General features: G+C 32.9%; 1 protein-coding gene across 1 annotated transcript; it reads right to left on the bottom strand.

Moving 5' to 3' along the window:
* Positions 1-3,355: 3,355 nt before the first annotated feature.
* On the bottom strand, positions 3,356-17,150 carry LOC117233651 (nuclear receptor subfamily 2 group E member 1). The gene is made up of 5 exons (XM_033494151.1): positions 17,037-17,150; positions 16,830-16,920; positions 7,019-7,255; positions 4,737-4,960; positions 3,356-4,027 (listed from the first exon to the last, which is right to left on the bottom strand). The coding sequence occupies exons 2-5, from the start codon at positions 16,912-16,914 to the stop codon at positions 3,356-3,358; spliced, it is 1,218 nt and encodes a 405-aa protein (XP_033350042.1). The 5' UTR covers positions 16,915-16,920; positions 17,037-17,150.
* Between the last annotated feature and the right edge of the window lie 244 nt (positions 17,151-17,394).

The following is a 17,394-nucleotide window of genomic DNA, read 5'->3' as shown; positions in this document are numbered from 1 at the left end:
TATTATCAAAGGAAATTTCGTTTATCCTATTATGAATTATACATTAATAATAATTATAATCAAACATTACAAGTGCTAAAATTTTTCAAACGCATCAATCTTCCACAAAACTTATGAAATCTAATCTGTAATTTCAACAGAGAAGCTAATATACAGGGTGTTCGGCTGCAGGTGTAAGGAAATTTAAGGGCTGATTCTTAAAGTCGAAATAAGACGAAAATCAAGAATAAAAAAATTGCGTTTTCGGTTTTAATATTCTGTAGTTAATGTTAACAAGAATCTCTACGTAGAAATTTAAATTAAGATATAATTGAAATTTTCAATAGCAATAAATGTTATAACTACTCGCTTTTTGATAAGGTAAACAGCTTTCGTAATTGTTGGCAGAATTCGAATATTTCCAAAGAAATTCAATTACACAGAAATTCAATTAAGAAATTCCACGTATATTTGATTGTAACTTGAAATAATCAGCTACGAAAGGATCATTGATCTCAGATCATCGTTAAAAATAACAGAGCGTTATATTTCTGAAGAGTGCGTGACATTTGCGTACAAAAAGCACGATGCAGACTTTGTCAGCCACCTTCCTTTGAATGTTTCGGATGCCTTTTCACCGGTCAACCAAGACGATTATTTACCCGCCTTAGTGATTACACGTCGGTCTACCATAGTAGGAAATACCTCTAAATATACTGACAGCCTTGAGGAACTACGATGCGGGAAACTTTTGTGCAGCGATTACCACTCAAATCACCGTAAAATTCTTGTGAAATGCGTTTCATTGTGCCACGGAAAACGCAGGTAAAATTTAGATGTTTCTGTTGTCGGGGAAAGTTTTTTTCTTGTCGGCGGAAACAGGACGTTTCGAAATCTTTCCGTAAAAAAGCATTAGCCTTCCGTTTGTGCTTATTTTTCTTTTTCTTCATTAGTTCTTATTAGTGGTTTATCAAAATAAATTGCTATTCATTTCTTAACATTCTAGATCTTAGATTGGTGTGCAGTTTAGACGGAAACAATACAAAGCAGTATTATCACTTTCACGACGTAGCGCGAGAGGGCCTAGGGTAAGTCATCAAACATAACATTATAGATATCATCACATGTAATGTAATTAATATTTATTTTCTATGAAAAGTAGGAAGTGTGTGTATTTTTTTTTAAAGCAAGAAAGCTTGGCAACAGAGAATTATTTTCTAAATCATTCATTTTAAATACTTCGCAATATTATTACATTATTTAAACAGTATATTGTAACACGAATTATAATCCAAGACAGATGTGTTTTTGTATAATTTCAATTGTTTCTTAGATGTCGGTTCATAAGACTAAGAATTATTAAATGCGAATTATAAATTAAAAATTAATGCAAGGAACGAAGAAAAGAAAAATTTTCTACATTTAACAAGAAAACGGATTAAAGGAATGTATATTTATACAATTAAATAATTTGTAACATTTTAGTAACATATTTATATATTCCCTATGTATCATTCAAATATACAGTAGCGCTATAGGCGCCTATTATTTTCATAAAATTAGTCATTGCTATATAATACTAATTCGTACAGACATAAGTACATATATCTATTTTATACTTGCGGGCGTTCATTTTGCTTGATTTTATTAACACATGTAACTTTTCTAGTTACTTGAAAATTTATATAAAATCTTCGATTACTGACAAAATTTCAATAACAAAACTTTACATTTTAAAAAGTTTCAGATTGCCACGAACGCAATTAAAATAAAATAAGTTGTGCATGAATTTACTAATTATCATAACTATATATATGTAACTATATACAAAAACATATATATATATATAGTTATGATATATATATATATAACTATAGTAACATGTAGGACATCTAGAATATAATATAGGATATTTCTCTTAACTTCAGCACCTTAAATGTCCCGTTTATATCTTATGATAGGAAAAAATAATAAAAGAAGAGAATATTCGGTTTGAAGGTGCAAATGTACAATATGTTGACCTTTACGTGACCTTTATCGAGAAAATCATGTTTGTACGGTAAGTAGATAAAGGTAAGATTTGTATGTTTCAATGCAACAGATTTATTTCAGGAGGTGTTCGAAATATGCACCATTCAACTCAATATATTTTGAAAACAGAAAATGAATAATTTCTTTACATTTTTAAGCATCAGGAACAATTACACGATACATTGTTCCAATGAAAATATGTCGTCCCATTTAGAAATACTTCGATGAGCTTGAAATCTCGAAAAAGATGGTCTTGAGAAAATTTGTTTATCTATCACACATCGAACTGAATATTTCTTTGATATCTTTTCCTATCATAAGAAATAAGCCAGATATTTAAGGTGGTCAAGTTAGGTGAAATACACAAATATACAGGGTGGTTGGTAACTGGTGATACAAGAGGAAAGGGGGTGATTCCACGCGAAAAAAGAAGTCGAAAATACAGAATAAACATTTTTTTTTTTTAATTTTTCCATCGAGATAATGATCTACAGTGAGATCCATTATAATGAGACGTGATAAAGTGCACGCGTACCGAGCGAAAATTCAATGTCGATTTTTTCGGAAACAAAGCCTCAACCGAAAAATGTTTATTCTATATTTTTGACTTCTTTTTTCGCGTAGAATCACCCTCTTTCCGCTTGTACCGCCAATTACCAACCACCCTGTATATAATACAAAAATAATGGATATATATTATCATCGCGTATCTCTAGTACATTATCTCCAGTTACGCAGTGTCTCTTTTTTTTTTTTTGATATGCTTTCATCACAGCTTCATATATTCCATTCCTTTACATGATGCTATTCAATACATTTAACTCTATCTTTGCAGTTAATGGCATAACTTTGTACAATTTTCTATACAGACATTTCCTCATTAAGTATTTTATTGAGGTTCGTTGGCCTGGCCTTCCATGAACTTTATATATTAGATTTTCAAGAAAATGTTATAAAATTTTGACTATTTTACTCCAAATCCAGCTGATATATTATTTTCTAATTTGCTCTTTCTTTTTCTTTTTTTTGCTTTTTTAAATTTTAATACAAAATATCGAATTATACACTGAGTGAGTCAAATCTTGTTGAAGTTGAAAGAAGAATTGAGAGGCTTCTTTAAGAAGAAATGATGCGGGGATAAGAAGAAAAGATAAGATTCATTTACTTATCGAATATTTCACGATTGTCCTCAATCATGTTCTTCTAATACACGCATTTTGTTCTTAGAACTAGAAGCACTGAAATGGTTACTGTATCCCTCTTATTTCTTTTGGCCGACTAAATATCTAATATGTAGGAGGCAAGTATATCAAAATCATTACAACTCTAAACGAATTCATACCATTTAAGCAGCCTTGTACATATCGCAGATGATCCTCTCGATAGGAATGATGCCGATAGTCCTCCTGAAGAACAACTCCTCGATGGCATGCGTAGAAACGGAACGCAGCGAAGGGAGCAACAAGAGTAATTTTCCAAACCTCAGAGCACCTAACGATGCACCACTTAATCTTTGACCAAGAGCAAGTTGCGCTCCATCTCTCAATCTGGCGACTGCTGCGGCATCCCTGAGTCTACTTCCAACACTAGGAGAGGCTGATCCAGTGCTACTTCTACTGCTTGGAGTAGGTTCGCTATCCAGTCCAGCTTTGAACAGTACGATCGCTCTGATGCACGCGAACTCATGCTGATCGAGATTCATCGCGTGAAAACCAGCCAGTGTTTCTCTAAATCGATTCACTTCGACTGCCAGACTAAGACCATGAGGAGCGGGCGGGAGAAGGGTAGTTGGATCTAACGTTGGAAGGATTTGAGCAGCGGCGAGGAGAAATAGTTCTCTCCACGAGAATTCTAATAGAGTCAATTGATCCTCCAGGACCAGGCCAGTTCCTGCTGCTAGTTCTTTGGCCCAATGAACGTTCAGGAAAAGTAATCTGGCTGCCTGTTCGCAGATCGACTCCGCCGTTACCGCCGGGATCAACGGTACAGATGGCAAACCCGCCATGTTGAGTGGTATCTATAAATTTGAATAAAAACCTCGTGTTCAGTGGTTGTAGATTTAGTGGATGTGTTTAGAATAAGATGGTGAGCTGGTTAGCATCTGCAGAAATGGAAAGTATTCTAAAATTTGAGAATCAGAAATTATAAAATTCTGTATAGAGGATTTTAGAGCTTGTACCGTTCTATCGTTCAATATTTCTACGTGTAAAAATACTCCATAAAATTATCTTAAACAACAGAATAAAATTTAATGTTATTCGTAGATAATTCTTGCCAAAATTCATCTTCCGTTCTATATTTTATATTCCAAATATACGAATTTATAGAAGCCTAAAACGTTATTTTTCAATCCTCTTTTCCACTTCGATGTGACGAGCTCAATTTCACATATATCAATCATTAGACATACGACGTTTATGCATTTACGGAAAATGCAAACATACACAGAATGCGTATGACATGCAAAAATGTATAAAACATCGAAAGTATAGTACTTGTTAATTAAGTGAAACTAATCTCTGTTTAGATTCTATTCCATTCCATTCTGTTCCATTAAATTACATTACATTACATTACAATATATTTCATTACACTCCATTGCTTCATAGAAATATGAATTTGTAAATGTGAGTATCCGCAATCTAGCGATTATCTAATTTATTAACGTGTTTCGTGAATTAAACAACATATTATTCGCAAAATTCTTCTCATATATACATATATACCTTCGACATGGCCAAGCTGTTGCAGTAAACAGGATGTGAAAGAAGATGATGAGGAGTTGGTGTAGCTACGGAGACTCGAGATTCTGTCGCTGGTTTGGGCAAAGCGAGATTCAAAGCTGTCGTTGGTGGGGGCACCATGCTGGCCATCATTTCGGGTTCTTTAAAATACAAGGCCATCTGCCTCCGCAGAGTTGAGTTTCGTGGTCCCCGTTCGTGCTGCACAGCTTGAAAAATACAAAAATTTACATTAATACATCATTTAACATATATTACGAGGTGTGTTTATTTACCTCATACACTGCAAGATCTTATAAATAAATTTTCCTTATGTTTTACTAAGATTTTTCACAGTCAATAAATTCTATGCTTCGTTTAATATACAGGGCGGTTGGTAATTGGTGGTACAAGCGGAAAGGAGATGATTCTACGCGAAAAAAGAAGTCGAAAATATAGAATAAAAATTTTTCGTTTGAGGCTTTGTTTTCGAGAAAATCGACTTTGAATTTTCGCTCGGTACGCGTGCGGTCTCGATGGAAAAATTTGAAAGAAAAAAAAAAAATTAGAATCACCTTTCCGCCTGTACCACCAGTTACCAACCACCCTGTATAGCAACAATCTTTTAATGTTAAATTATTTGCAAATTATATTACACTTAAGTTTTGTGTGTTCCCAAGCACGATTTTTTAAGCAAATTTTTTTTATATAATCCTTTGAATTTTTCGATTACAGCCTGATCCATCGGTTGCATTAACGATGTTACGTTTGGTGGAAGAAACATAATGTCAAACAGTTCATTTCTTAATGTATTTAATTCTATAACGGAATAGGGTGGTGCGTTATCTAGTAAAAGCAGAACATTCCTCTTTCTTTCTGTTTCCTGCTGATATTTTTGAACATTAGGAATAAATTTCGAAAAATGCCAGGTTTTAAAAAGTTCGGCACTCATCCATCCATTCTTCTGTGCCTTGTAATTGATCGAAATAATGCTGAGAGGCTTAAAACATTGAGGTTTCACAGACATCCTAACTATAAACAATGAAAGCTAACGCGAACCCGAGGCGTTGGAACACACTATGGCAGTTATCCGACCCTTACAAATTTTAAGACCAGGTGCGGTACTTTCTACACCCGAAACCATCGATATCCGAGGTAGCAACCTCTAACAGAAAGCCATCTTATCGGTGTCATAAATATAATCTTCTAAAGAATTTTAAATGCGTACAAAACCGTATAAAGTTATCTTGAATTCTTTAGCACTGTATTCATTCGCAAAAAGTTTTACACCATAAATGTTTAACATATATTTGTGGCTTTTTTTCGTATACACATAACTTGAGCTAACCCCACAGAAAAAATCACAGATTGAAAGTCTCCGTAATTTTGGTTTCAAGAAATTGTTGATCATATTGATGCACCGAGTTGAGTTTACAGTCGTGGTGATTCCGCTGTCCTCAAAAAAGTATGAGCCAATGATGTCAAATATTATATTATATTATATACAGGGTGGTTGGTAACTGGTGGTACAAGCGGAAAGGGGGTGATTCTACGCGAAAAAAGAAGTCGAAAATATAGAATAAACATTTTTCTTTTTTAATTTTTTCATCGAGACAACGATCTACAGTGAGATCCGTTATAACGAGACGTGATAAAGTGCACGCGTACCGAGCGAAAATTCAAAATCGATTTTCTCGAAAACAAAGCCTCAAACGAAAAATTTTTATTCTATATTTTCGACTTCTTTTTTCGCGTAGAATAACCCCCTTTCCGCTTGTACCACCAGTTACCAACCACCCTGTATATATTACATATACATTATATCGCGACTTGGAATGACGCATGATATTCTTCCTCATGACACCCAATATTGAAATGGTGACGAAAGAGTCGTTGAGTTCCGTTAACTGTCTCGACACTTTTTACGAAACTATCGTCTACGAACACTCGATGCTCTGATGTCCACAGCGACATGATAACAAATGAAATCACATAGCCTGAAGCGTTAAACGCCCTCCTACTCAAGCCTCTAACTCCACTACTTGCTTCCTAACATTCATTGAAAATGCCGTAACGCACCCTGTATTATGTTATCGTATTGCTATATTCTAGAACCAGATATAAGCGACAAAATATTGAGAAATTATGTTCGTTTTCAAAATATTGGAAGGAATTAGAAATTTGTTTGAATATTGTCTCTAACATTAACATCTTCCTAATGTGGAAAATTTATCCACATTTTACGTTATAGCCGACAGATAAATTTTATAATACATCATGGAACTTACCGTCTTTGTTCATGCCGACATGAATACACTTGGCTAAGCGGCATGCTCTACATTGATTCCGATGCGTTTTATCCACCATGCAACCCCCTTTAGATTTTGCTTTGCAGACGTACTGACGATTTCTTCGTATCGATCTCTTGAAGAAACCCGCACACCCATCGCAAGCAAAAATCCCATAATGCTTTCCTGAAGAATGATCCCGACATACCTTACAGGGAATATCATAAAGAATACGACCTGCAATAATATAAAAATATCTTTTTATCAGTTTTGTGAACGAATTTAGTTGACTAAATTAATTTAATCAAACGATTCGTATAAATTGATTAGGCGCCGAAAGTATAATGAAAAAAAATAGCTATTAGTAATGTAATAGTTTAGGTTCATATGTATCTTTAAATTTGAATACTTTAAATATCTGAACCAAAAATTGCAAATAATTAAACTAGTAGAAAGGAAGAAAATAAAGGAATTCTACTTTTGCAATATGAGCAATAACCATTACAGAATAATTCACTTTTTCACTTTAGAAGCCCAAGGTTTAAAGTCATTTTTAGCCTAAATAAAGTAAACAATTTTTATTGATAGGAACAATATGTGCATGTAGAATAATTACTCTGTAATAGTTTATAATATGAAACATGTAAATGAAAATAGAAATGATTCCATGCAACACAAAACATATACATATATTGCCAGCAAGTTATTATTCAGGACGCATACATACATTCTTCGTAATGAAACATTTAAGCAAATAAAGCGTAGGTACAGCATCAAATCAATCCGATAACGTTTAAAAGCGATTGAAAATGAAAGCATGACATGAAATTGGCAGAACTACAAAAATAACGCGTGCCACTCACATGCAGTGTTCTCAAAAGTTTATTTTCAATGCAAACTTCGTTGAAACAATTTTCTTAAAAATAGCAAAAGCTATCATACATATAGCCACAAGTACCCGTCAAGTTCCAAAGTACGAACACACGCATATTCAGTTATCGAATACTCTATGCCTCACCAATTTTCTTACGTTCGACAACGAGCGAAGAGAACGCACGATAGAAGTCTCTGGTTCTGAATCGATCTTTACCTAAAAGGAGTATTCTTATCCCGTTCCTGATGGCACAGAAGAAAGGAAAAAGGCGCGTTTAAGTTGGAAGAATGCCAGTATTTTGAATCGGGAACCCATTTACCATCGAAAACACGGATCCCGTGAATGACGTTGCCGATGAATGGATCGATTTGTCGCCAAGTTAGAACGACCTCCTGGACGTGCGCGCCTCTATACCTGTTCTTGCTGGCCCTCTATATAAAACAGCAAGGGTGTGGTACGTTTATAATGGGGGTACCAACTCGTTGTCGCGGGCTCCGCCTACGCTATTGAGCTTGACGAGACTCGTGAATGGAGCTGAATGGACCGGATGTGGCTGCTGCATTCACCAGCTCTTAAGTGAGCAGCCAGAAACACGACACTTCGCTCGTATCACCTGATCTCCCTTGATCAGCCTTTCCTCGGCTCCTTTATCTTACTTAACGTGGATCTTATTATGGGAGAAGGTTAAACATTTTCGTAGCACCCCGCCAATGCTCTACCCCCTCCCCTTTCTCTTGCATACACTAAAAGAGAAACCCACGAGGAAAGTATATCGACAGTCCAATTCGTTGTTGGACAAAGGATAATCTGGGTGTGTTTGCTTGAGAGATAAGGAAGGAAAGTTTCAGTTAGGTTTGAAAATGATTTTTTAGCGTCGTTTTTTCCTTTAGGCATTTTTGAAGGTGACTATTTGGGAGGTTAATGGTCGAGGATGTAACAGTATGTAGTATTGTAGTGAAACATCCTTTCGCGTTTGGAATTAGTGGCGCAAAGAATATTGTATGTTCTTAGAATTTAATAATTTAATGATGTTATTAGCTAAACCATTTATGTTGAACAATATAAGGAAGAATGCACAACAGAAGACGAAGACGTTAATACGAAACTGAAAAATAGAGTACGGATATTTATGCATTTATAAATAAATAATTTAAATGGGCAAGAATGTATAAAATTTGAGTACATAATATTTCAAAATATTCAAGAAATATACAAAGTAAATTACTGATTATAGATATTTAGAGGTAAGATAAATTGTCGTTTACGTCCCAATTTTATAATTTTTAGTTTACTTATAAACTTCGTTTTAAAGACATGAAAGAATAAGCTATCTTGTGTTATACCTACTTTAATTATAATACAGAGAATTTAATGCATTGGAATTTACCCAATTTAACATCTCAAATTATTTGATCGTAATAATTTTTGAATTCTCAAATTTCCTAATTTCGATTTTAAGTCACAACGATATTTGCAATTTAAGTTCCATTGGGAAGAATCGATATAATTCTATATTTTCAGTGCAATTAAATTTAAAAAAGCTTCGAAATGAACTACGTAAATGAACGCTATCAATTCAACTAGGAACGAGAAACTACCTGTTGATTTCATCCAACAAAATTACGCCAGTTAATCCGATTTCAGCCTAAATCTATTCATTTTTCCCGAAACTTAAAATTTGAAACATAAAAAGAAAGACATGCATCAGAGGGTCGAGCATATCTTCGCGTAAAATATCGATGGAAATGTACGCATTATACGAAATATGATGCGCGCGTACTAACTACTGCAACAAGCATGTTGCAATGACAGGGGTGCACCCTTGCACGACACTAAAGACCCTTTTCTCCCACGATAAAGGGAAAGTTGAATCGCAAACGCGTATATTTTTCACGTACAGAAAGAGTTTTACTAAAACTTCAGCGAATGCCTTTCCAAATAGCCTCTTGATACGATAAGATACATACGTTGGTATTATTTGATAAAAACTTAACAAAATGATGTGAACACCTAGAAGTATATATATATTATATACATTATACATACATACATATATTATATATATATATATATATATATATATATATATATATATATATATATTATTTAAAATTTGAAACGCTCTTAAAAAATAATTTAATAATTTTATTTAAAGATTTTGGAAATTGCACAATTTCATATTAGCATGCAACAATTGTTTAAAAAATATTTTTCCAAGGATTTGTGACACTGTAATTTCAGCAAATATAGTATCTTAGAAGATCTATAAAACTGTCAATAAAGAACTAAGTTCGAAAGAACAGAGTTGTAAGCAATCATCCTAAATCAGAATAATTTATATTCAAACTTAACTTACTTTTCTTTCCCTTTTCTCCTACATAGTAAGTATTGTAGTATTATATATAATTTCAGCGCAAGTTAGATTACAAAAAAAAGTTATCATGAGTTTCAAATTCTTTTTAGTAAGACAATCAAACGACAAAATAACTCCTTAAAGAATCATTTACTTCTTTATACATCTAACTGTATTTATCATGATTCAATAAAAATCGTTGAAAAATAAATGAATCAAATCATATCCTCGGAAATGTTCACTTTGCAAAATATAAGAAACGGACGAGCAAGAATAAAGTCAGCGAAGTGAAACCATCGGATTTATCAGCTGACTGAAGCAAAAGAAGCCTGTTGTTTCTTGCATACGAGTGTTTATCTCAATAGCAATTGGAAACTAACTCCCAAAGGACAATGAACGAGTATCGGAAGAGAGGCGTGCACGAAGGAACGCACATGCTCGTGGTAGAATCACGCGATGCACGTTTTACGAGCCGATATTCGAGCGTTGCATCAAATTTGCATTCGACCGGCGTGGCTCGCGAGTCATTCGCGATTGAATTTTTCATCGTTGTGGAATCGAAGTCTATGTTTTACCAAGTGCTGGTCATCTTTCTTCCGTCGCTTTCCTTTTCTCTGGCTTGTCAATCATTCATGGAATTTTTACAGTGATCGAGCTCGCCCCTCGTCTAGAAAGGAGACGGACACCGGCTTAATGCGCAAAAGCGCATGCTTGCTTACCATTAACCACACGCAAATCGCGAATGGAAAGGGGACTGCAAAATTCAATGATTTTCTCTACGTCTCCCTTCGTCTCTTAATAATTTCATTTTTATTTACACGATTAGTCGTCGTCATTCGCTTTAAAATATTTTAGTTTGTTACGTTGCTACTATAGGACGATTATTGTCACGAAATTGAACCTGCGTATAAGCCGTTTTTTTTTTGTGGATATTATAAATTTAAATACATTATTAAGAGCAACGTTATTTAAATCCAATATCTGAACTCTGATATTTTAACATTATGGTTGCGGGAGACTGAAGAAGTTGAAACACTTATAGTTTTATACACTTCTTTGTAAAGTTTGTTAGAACAATATGTAAAACATTTTATTTAGGTTTCTTCCAATAACGCCGTGTATATATTAGTTTTATACATTATTCCATTGCTTGGTCTTTAATACGTAAAGAAATAAAAAAATAATAAAGAGAAAATAAAATAAAAGAAATACAAAAGAAACCTAAAGTTAACTAAAAAATAAAAGATTAGAAACATTATGTTCAATGTTTAATTGGAAGTAAGTAATCGAAAATTATTGAACATAAGTTTTCAAAACCTATATATTTAAATTTTTAGTCTAATCTGATGCATTAATTAAGCAGTTTAAGAAGAGATTGGTAAAATAGTTTAACTCTGTAAAATAAATAAATTGCCGAGAAATTGAATGACGGTAACTTCCCCATATAATTTTGAGCGTGATATAATGCGTTCAAGATATAAAAATCTGTAAATAATTTAATATTACACCCGTAAGACAACAATTATTATCAGATGATTAATTTGGGAATTGATTCGCACATTGGATATGATATTCACTCCTGCTGAAGCGATATTTTATTTGGATTTTATCATCATTCAAGTCCATTGGTCGGGCAACTTCGATGTTAGATGTTCGTGACAACTAAATTGAGGGAAAAGTTCGTCGCGATTCGGGGTAAAGGGGTGAAAAGGGGTAAATTATCGTGTATTTCGTCGAACGTCGAACGTCGAACGTCGAACGAAAAGTTGAGTATAATTTTAAGTTCTGTCAGAACTTCTTCGTAATAGCTAGATAACTTTTCTTGCGCGTAATTGCTATTCAAGTTTATCTATTTCTTTTTTCGTTTAATAAAAATTAATTATTCGGACTATATAAATTTATATAAAATATTTGAATACTTGAATTTAAAATTTTGTTCACAACTGTATTTGACAACTTTATTTTGCAAAGAAATAGAATTTTATTTGTAGAATCTTTCAATATTAAACGGGGCAAGTTAGGATATAATCTTTCCTTGAGATAATGCGCGACGAAGAGCTTCAGAAATTTTCAGATAAAACGATTTTTAGCCACAGTATTACGAAAGTAAAATCTTTCGTGACATTCAATTATAAGCTACATAAATCATTTGGAATGGCGCGAATTTAATTTATCTTTCTCATGTGAAACATTACGAAATGAAATTGAAATCCAATGTAGACGCATAGGTATCTAACATGCAATGCATATTTAATATCATGTTTCATAAACTGGTTACTAATTTTTACGATTCAGATATTTCAATGATTTAAATTCTAACTACTAAGATAGGAGAAATCCATTAATGATATCATAGTAATAATACTTCGTTTAAAATATATAATCATGAAGATTTCCTCCTGATTTATTCTACTATGATTTTAATTTTGTACACCAGAAAACTATCCAATCATATTAATTAAAATAACATTTTCATTCTCAACGATATTCAGATAAGACCTAACAGTTCGGGTGACATCATCATTGTTCGTACCGTTATGTCACTGTCCATCAGGTGTTATGCGCATCGTTAGTGGGGTATGGAAATTTCGCGGCATGTGTCAGGAAACAAACGCCTACCACCGATATACACCTATACGTGCATATAACGCACGCGCGATCATTCGTCATCTGTTCGTCGCGTTACAGTTATAGGGGCTGCGATGTCCGATTCACGCTTCGGCGAAAGATCCGCGCGATTTTCATGTATCTGTTCTTCTGCCTCACTATTCCCTCCATCGCATCGAACGAATTTTATTATTGCGTTATGTTTAACAATTACATACATTGAAATATTAATAAAAAATAACACGTTGGATTGTTATATGTTAATATTAATTATTTTGATTATTAAAATGAAGGAAACTTGGATGAAAACTGTCATTAAAGCAGTTTCGAGATATATTCTCTCGAGAAATACTCTCTCAATGTATTAAATCTCGCAATGTTTAATACATCGCTTGAATATATCGTAACAGTTTGTAAAAATATTTCAATAAATATTTAAATTAACATTAAGTCACGGCCATCACGTCTTTGTATAAAATTCTATGCCTTGAAATACAATGAATATAATTTTAAAAAATATTTCAATAAAATATAAGATTAAAATTCCGTCGAATCAATTATTACCATATTCATATTTTATAAAATACATTTGCCAATTTAATTCTGCAAGAAAATTATCCAAGTGGGTCTTAAGATAATTTTCAAGTCAACCAGCAACGAGTTATATGCATTGATTTTTCGACAAATGACGCTCGAATTCAACCACCCACGACAACCTGTTACCTCGTTACGGAGATTCGTGGTTACCGCATTATATGTTGACCATCTGCCATTATTTTCTCATGGCTGAATGCCACCGGAGACGAGTCATTTAAATGCACGATCATCCGTCTCGTTTAAATACTGCATATGTTATTTGTTTCACACGAGATTAGCCGCGTGATGGCAAGCACCCTTTTTTGATACAGGATAATTATCCCTGCACCCTCCGATGTGATTAATGCTTCGTAAGTGACAGAAAGAGAATGGTATTGCTATATTTGAAACACACATAACTTCGATTACGAAATAAAAAAGAACTAAACGGAAACTATAATAATTAGGAGGACGTAGATTCCTAGAAATACCGAAAGAAAGAATTAGTTCTAATCAAAAAAAGAAGAAAAAGTGTTTTAATTGATCACATTTATTTGCACGTGAATTTGTATCTTAATTTCGAGAGATAGAATAATTTTTAATTTTTTTATTTATAATTTTTAATTTTTTTTGTTGCAATAAAATAAGTTTTGTAACAGAAATATTAAATATAATAATGATAATTGTAATACTATGTAAAACAATTAAAATGCGAAATAGTGATAATACACGATCACTTTCAAGCGTTCTATCAAAATTCTTTATAATCGTTTTAAAACACTTCGTGGGTAGTCGTAAAATAAATAACAATGTAGCCAATCTCATGAGATCGGATATGTGAAATAAAAATTTATATCTTAGTTTTACATATATTTTCTTTAGATGAACTGGATTTCCTAAATTAAAGTCTACATTAACACACTGATATATTAAACAGCAATTTAAACAACAATTGAAACAACAAATTAGATCAATTAATTTAATATTACTGAATTTTTTATGAAACTTCGTAAATATTCATATTATTATTTACTCGAAGTAATTACCCTAAATAATATGTCAAACTGCACAAGAATTCTAGCCCAACATGACATAACAATTTTATTCAAAACCTCTGAAATTGTAAGAACGTAAAAAATATACTTTGTCCAGTGAGAAAAAGTTGAAATTTATTATCCTGTCAAAGGTTAATTTCTAGTAGCATTGATGAATGTAATGAAATTGGCAAAGTTGATACCTGTTTTCAGGTATCAGGATGTATAAAAGTAGTAATTATATAGCGTTATATATAGTGATATAATAGCACAGCGACACCAGGTAAGGTTAGGTACCCTAACCTAGCCCCTAATGGTATTTACAGCAAACATAATTTTACAACTTACCTTATCCCGTTTTATCGTTACTTGAGCGGTAGCACAGCTGTCATTGTAAAAAATGTTAGCAAACGATATATTCTTTACACATCGAAGACAAAGGATTGCAAACAATCCTAAAATCTTGAAATATATAACAAAATACAAGAAGATAATATAAAATTCCTTGTGGGTGTTTCCTTGAACAAATGAAATAATTTTGCTAGATTGACAATTTTCGAGTTTCATGTTTAAATATTTTAAAGAATAAAAGATCAAGCAAATCATTAATTTATATTGTATTACCGTAATTGTAATATTGCATTTGTGTATTGTCATTAATTATAGTTAATTTTATTGAGAATCAGAGAAATATACTAACATTTAGAATATAATTGTTATGCGTGAAAAATTGAATATTGAACTGTACTGAGAAATTTAGTTTTGTGAGACTATGAGACTATCATATATATGATTGCAAGCGAAAGTGCGTGAATATCGTCCATTGTAAAGCGATTTAATATGAATTTATACAGTGTCAGTTACATGGATCATATTTCATGATAATAGTCGTAACAATTTTATAGATACTTATGATAATCTGAAAAGGAGTGCTTTAAGTAATAGTTTGTTAGTATTAAATATAACTAAAAAGCATTTTTTGTTGAAGTAAAAGTTTAAATAAATGTAAAAAATAGTTGTTATGTGTGTCATTTTATATGATTTATCCTATTCAGTGTTGTGTATATCATTAAAACAAATTCAATAACGTAACATATATATATATTATAAAATATGTAATATATGTAATATATTACATAATGCATAATATATAATACATAAAGGCGTTTTTCTTTCATATTCATAGTACACCAGAAAAATATTTTGATACGTAGTCTCTTATTTACTTATAAGTCAAGCAGAAATGTAATTCAGCAATACTTTGCGGTTGAATGTAAACAGTAAACACAGAGATTTCAGTTTTTATTTAAATGTATTCGTAAAATCTTGAACTTGTCAATGTAATGATTGTACCTAATAGCGGGATATTTATAATTACCTATTTACGAACACGTTCCTGCAGAATTATGATTTCAAATCGATTAGCTTTTATGTAACGACATATTAATGAAAAGATAACTTTTCATCAAATTTCAATGTCGGCATGCAATTCGGATATTTATCATGTGTTAACAAGAAACTAAGTTTACACTTTACATTAATTAATTGAGTTTACATTCGATTACACAACATTATTGAATTATGTTTGTGTTCATCCTAGGTATCGATGACGAATTTTATTACGCTTTAGAGTAATTTCTTAAACAAGTTGTTAGGGGAAAAGTACTTTGTACAATATCATGCAGTAGAATATTACTGGACAGATAAAATTATGTGGTACCATTATAAAAGTACAGGTGCCTCCAAATTTAGTTTGAAAAAAAATCTTTTTGGCAAGTTAGTTGTTATTATTAGGGTCGAAAAAGGACCATGATCACTGTTCTATGAAATAGAACATTTTGTATAAAATTTAATTTCACATATTAAATATAAAGATACATTTAATATTGAGAAATTTTTTATTCTCAAAATATTGCGATTTAACTTTTAATTGAAAAATATCGTTCAGATACTTCTTTTTATGTGAATTGTATTTCAAGATAGCAGGTCCTATCTACAATAAACAATGTAAAAACTTCCAATAAAATAGACTTGAAAAATACGAAAGTGACAAAATATAAATAATTACTTCTAAGTTGAAAATAAATTGCTCCAGGAATGATTACGAAAAATAAACTAGCATTTGCACAGTGGGTGAAGAACAAAATCTTCTGAAATTTTTCTCTCTCTAGAATATATTTATACACACTTTTTCAAGATACCACCAACGAATATAAACAATCAAATAATCCACACCAATAATTTTAAAAAATAACCTCACTGCATATTGTTCTACGGCATATTATCTACACATACAACTGATTCCAACACTACTCTTCACTTCTCTATAAACGTCAACAAAAATATGAAATAAATCTTGAAACTTACTGGACGATGCAGACATCTTCGGCTGTACCACGGGCATATGTCCGATTTGTGTTTCCTGAGACTGCATTTGGATTGCCTCTTCCATAACACACTGCGGTCAACAAACAAGAACAATCCCAAGAAGAACGAAGAACCAACTTTGAATTGATGCACTTTTAATCGCGCGAGATCAGCGTGCGAGTGGTTTGTTTTTAACTGAGAACTGACATGTGGCACGTAGAATTTCCGCAACCCAAAAACCGAGAGACTACTCGACGTTGTTTCCTGTACCCTCGAAGCCAGGGGGTTTGGCTCCGCGATGAAACGTGACTGACAGTCATCGTAGCCAGGACTTCTTGATAGTAAGCACGGTTCGTGACCGTTTTCAAACAAACGGTGGAACGTCGTCGGAACGCTTCATTGGCCAACAGCTTCCCTACCCTCGAAAAAGGGCGGTTCTTTCGAAAGGAGCTGGTTCCTCCCTGCTTCGACGGGGGTTGAACGTCACCCAAGCCAGAGGGGAAAGGTGGCGAACGAATAAGGACGTCAGATGTCTCCTGCCCTTCTCACCCTTTGTGAAGACACA

Source organism: Bombus vosnesenskii, unplaced genomic scaffold (assembly GCF_011952255.1).
Source record: "Bombus vosnesenskii isolate JDL3184/JDL3185 unplaced genomic scaffold, Bvos_JDL3184-5_v1.1 scf7180000013263, whole genome shotgun sequence".
NCBI lineage: Eukaryota > Metazoa > Arthropoda > Insecta > Hymenoptera > Apidae > Bombus > Bombus vosnesenskii.
The sequence above is the reverse complement of the archived record's forward strand: the minus strand, read 5'-3'. Positions and strand labels throughout refer to the sequence as shown.